General features: G+C 39.5%; 1 protein-coding gene across 1 annotated transcript; it reads left to right on the forward strand.

Moving 5' to 3' along the window:
* The first annotated feature begins 1,567 nt into the window (after positions 1 to 1,567).
* Positions 1,568 to 2,515, forward strand: LOC124513249 (olfactory receptor 3A1-like). The gene has a single exon (XM_047081065.1). The coding sequence runs from the start codon at positions 1,568 to 1,570 to the stop codon at positions 2,513 to 2,515; it is 948 nt and encodes a 315-aa protein (XP_046937021.1).
* Positions 2,516 to 4,968: the final 2,453 nt, after the last annotated feature.

Raw genomic sequence — 4,968 nt, forward strand, 5'->3', positions numbered from 1 at the left:
ACGCTTAACCGACTGCGCCACCCAGGCGCCCCTTGAGTTTTCTATTTAGACAATTTTATTATTTTCAATTTATTCTTTTCTTTCGTGTTTCCATTATTTAAGCGTTTTGTTTCTCTTTGCCTAAAAATGTTTAGAGTAATGAGAAATACCTGAAGTAACAAAGGCCATTGCTTTCCCTGTGCCTGATTAAAAAAATTTTTTTTTAATGTTTTATTTTATTTTTTGAGAGACAGAGTGTGAGCAGGGGAGGCGCAGAGAGAGGGAGACACAGAATCCAAAGCAGGCTCCAGGTTCTGAGCTATCAGCACACAGCCTGATGCGGGACTTGAACCCATGGATACGAGATCATGACCTGAGCCAAAGTCAGACACTCAACCAACTGAGCCACTCAGTCTCCACAACTCCCTTCCCTACCCCACCCCCCACTGTGTCTGATTTTAATAGAAATGTCACTACTACTTCACCATTATGAACCATTTGTAGTGGATATGGCCTATCTCATAAAGTGGTGTTCTTCCACTTAAAGTAACTACAAGCAGTTTTTTTCTTTTTTCTTTAAGTATGTATGTAGACATTTATGAATTGTCCTTTGGAAAATTTTCCTCCTTTCAAGCCCACAAGTTTGCTAAGTATATTAATAGATTTACTGATATGAAATCCTCTCCTATAAAATCTATTAGGTAATGGTGGCTTTCATTTCTTGTACTTAGGATTTCTGCACACATGTTATCAAATGGGAATAGTGTAGGATAATTCCATTTTCTTGCTATTATCATTACATTTGAGTGTCAGAATTTGCTAACTTTAAAAAACGAATTGGAAGGCTTTCTCATCTTTTATAAGCTAAGAAAATTTATATTACATGAAAATTATATTTACATTGATAGTTTAAAATAATTTGTATGTAAGGTATAGGAGCCTAGCGCCTACACATGGAAGCACATTACTGCCTATTTTTTTTTCCTTTTTTTTTTTTTTTTCAGTTGTAGCTGGTTTATTTGGTTTGGGGACTGTTCTTGAATTGATTGTTGAAATTTAGGAGCAGATAGTATACCAAGGTTATTTTATTTATTTTTGGCCTCTGGTTATGCTGTCTTTACAATTCCTAATTTTGTGTATCTTGACAATTTTCTTGCTCATTTGATATATATTTATTCCTTTGTAAGGACTTTTGATCACTTTATAAGGACTTATGCTCAATTCTTCTGCTGTTTCTATTTTTACTAGCTATTCACTTTCACTTTTAGCATGATATTTCTCCAAATCTCCTTATACAGGTTGATGGTAGAAGGACCTCATTCCCTGATTCTAGGGAACACTGGAAGAAAGGATTTATAGATCTCTTATAAGAAGGGGGGATACCAAGGTAGTTGTGTAACTCACCTGGAACTTGGGTGAGGACATTGAGGTGAAGACTGAGCGTTAATGAGAGATCTGTGGCCTGAGGAGTGGGAAAATACCCACTAGAGACACGTGGGAATTTACCCTGGGGCTTGGCATTTGAGAGTGAGTCCGTGTATTTTTCTTGAATAACTAAATTAGGAAGATTGATCCCTTTCAGGGACACATGGACCCAGAATCCAGGACCAATGGAACAGCTGTTACTGAGTTCATCCTGCTGGGCTTAGTGGAGACACCAGGGCTACGGCCAGTTGTCTTTGTAGTCTTCCTCTTAGCCTATCTGCTCACTGTTGGGGGCAACCTCAGCATCCTGGCCGCCATCTTGGTAGAGACCAAACTCCACACCCCCATGTACTTCTTCCTGGGGAACCTATCGGTGCTGGACGTTGGGTGTATCACCGTCACTGTTCCCTCAATGTTGGCTCGTCTCCTGTCCCACAAGCGTACTGTTCCCTATGGAGCCTGCCTCACACAGCTTTTCTTCTTTCATCAGTTGGCTGGTGTGGACTGCTTCCTGTTGACAGCTATGGCCTATGACCGATTCCTGGCCATCTGCCAGCCCCTCACCTACAGCACCCGAATGAGCCAGACAGTCCAGAGGATATTGGTGGCTGTGTCCTGGGCTTTAGCCTTCACTAATGCACTGACCCACACAGTAGCCATATCCACCCTGAACTTCTGTGGTCCCAATGTGATCAATCACTTCTACTGTGACCTCCCACAGCTCTTCCAGCTCTCCTGCTCCAGCACCCAACTCAATGAGCTGCTGCTCTTTGGTCTGGGTATCCTCATGGCAGGTGCACCTGTGATTCTCATTGTCACCTCCTACATCCATGTGGCAGCTGCAGTCCTACGAATCCGTTCTGCTGAGGGCAGGAAAAAAGCCTTCTCCACATGTGGTTCTCACCTCACTGTGGTTGGCATATTCTATGGGACAGGTGTCTTCAGCTACATGAGGCTGGGCTCAGTGGAAGCTTCAGACAAAGACAAAGGGATTGGCATCCTCAACACTGTCATCAGCCCCATGCTGAACCCACTCATCTACAGCCTTCGGAACCCTGATGTACAGGGGGCTCTGTGGCAGGTGCTCACGGGGAAGCGAGCCCTTGCATAAAAGTGTATCAGGAGGGTAGAACCACAGGAAGTGTTTCCTGTCTCTCTTAGATCCTTGAGCAAGATGACTTTTGTTATGAAGTGAGACTCCTTGCTCCCCAAGGAGGCTCTCCCTGATAATGTGTGTGTGGGTTCTGTAAACCAGAATCCTTGACTAGTTGCCTTTTGGGCCTAGCTACTCTTCCCACTCCAGATGGAGGTGGAACCCAGGAAGCTCTGTATCCTGAGAGACTCATGGTCCTACAGGCAGGACCTTTTGTTTATTTTTGGCTGAGTTCCCCAACAATACACCAGCAAAGATTCTTTCCAAACTAGAATATGGAAAGTCACAGCTTGGTACCAAATATTAGTACACCCTCCTGTCTGGATTCCCCTGAAATAGCTCCCCCAACGTGCTTTGACACAAGGATCCCACACAAGGTTCTGGACCCAGTACAGTATAATTTGAGACACTGAGTACCCTGTCTGCATTACAAGATTCTGAGGTATTTAGCAGTAGAGGAGTTAAACTTCCTTTGGGACTTCTTTTTTTTTTTCTGAAATGGAAATATCACTCATTGATTTTAAATTTCCCATTAGAAATTATGTTTATAAAAATGAAAACAAAACACAATTTTACCAATGAAAAGTGAAAATCAAATCTTCACCCTCTTTGTCCAGACCCTTCATAATTCAATTTTCAAGAAGAAACCACTGTTAAGAATTTGGTGCTTCCCCTTTTGGGATGAGCACTGGGTGTTGTATGGAAACCAATTTGTCAATAAACTTCATAAAAAAAAAAAAAAAGAATTCAAAAAAAAAAAAAAAGAATTTGGTGCTTCCCTTCTAATTTTTTATACATATAAAAACATGTTTATATATATGTCATATCTATAGGGGCATCTTGTACCATGTCTTTTTGTTAAACATTACTTGGAAGACTTTATTATCTGGCAAAATATCTAGAAACTTACCTCCTCTATTTTAATAATTGCCTAGTGCTAATTTATTAATTAACCATAATTTGCTTAACAATATTCCTTTTGATGGAGTTTATTTCTAGATTTACTCCAATATGATCAATAATGTTCTTCAAAGATGTGTTTTTATTATCTTGCAAGCATTTTCATAAGTTCTAATTAATAAGATTTCTGCGTTGAAAAATATAAAAACTTAGATTTTTAAATATATATTTCCCTCTTATCCCACAAAAATTCACTCTTTTACTGTTACAATAATGGGTGAAACTGCTTGCCTCCTACAGCTTTAACAGTAACTATTATAAATTAATTCTTCTTTTTAAATATTTATTTATTTATTTTGAGTGACAGTAAGAGAGAAAGAGAGGGGGGAGGGGCAGAGAGAGAGGAAGAGAGAGAATCCCAAGCAGGCTCCATGCTGTCAGCACAGAGCCCAACATGGGGCTCCATCTCACGAACCATGAGATCATGACCTAAGCTGAAATGAAGAGTTGGATGCTTTACAAACTGAACCACTCAGGTGCCCCAATAGAAACAAATTCTTCTAATTTTTGACATTATAACGGTTGTAAAATATTAATTATTATTTTAATATGCGTTTCTTTGACATCACGTAAGGTTGAATACATTTTCAAATGTTTGTTATCCATGATATGGACTGAATTGTATCCCACCAAAATTCATGTGCTAAAGCCCTTAACCCCCAATGTGACTGTATATGGGATAGGGTCTTTATGAAATAATTAAGGCTAAATGAGATTAATTAGGAAGTATTAATGAGGTATTTCAGGAAGTAGTTAAGGTTACATTAGGTTGGAGCCCTAACCTGCTGGCCTGTGGTCTAGAAGAGAGGAAGTGCCATTCCATGTGAAGACAAAGTGAGAAGACAGCCATCTGCTAGCCAGAGAGAGCTCCACCAGAACCTGGCCGTGCTGGCACCTGATCTTGGACTTCTAGCCTCCAGAACTGTCAGAAAATAAATTTTGTTTTTTAAACCCCCCAATCTATGGTATTTTGTTATGGAGGCCTGGGCTAATATAATTATCAGTATTTCTTCACTGGGAATTAATTTTTTCCAAAGTTTATTGAGAAATAATTGACAAATATAATTGTATATATTAAAGTGTACAACATGATGATATATAGAGATATATAGATATAGATACATATAGATATAGGTATATAGATAGATATATGCACACATTATGAAATGATTACCAAGAACAAGATAATTAACACATCCTTTATTTCACATAGCTAATTCTCCTATGTGTGTGTGTGTGTGTGTGTGTGTGTGTGTGTGTGGTGAGAATGTTTAATGTCTATTCAGCCAGTTTCAAGTATACAGTTGCATATTATCAACTATATTCACCATGCTGCACATTAGATTCTCAGAACTTATTCATCCTATAACTGAAGACTTGTACCCTTTGCCCTACATCTCCCCATTTTGTCCTCTCCCCCAGTCCCTGGCAACCACAACCACCATTCTAGT

This window comes from Lynx rufus, unplaced genomic scaffold, assembly GCF_022079265.1.
Source record: "Lynx rufus isolate CCGP_SWC_20201006 ecotype Redwood Valley unplaced genomic scaffold, mLynRuf1.p SCAF_18, whole genome shotgun sequence".
NCBI lineage: Eukaryota > Metazoa > Chordata > Mammalia > Carnivora > Felidae > Lynx > Lynx rufus.

Bases quoted from the DNA above. Each gene is read 5' to 3' on its own strand.
- LOC124513249 (XM_047081065.1), top strand. From the start codon at position 1,568: ATGGACCCAGAATCCAGGACCAATGGAACAGCTGTTACTGAGTTCATC.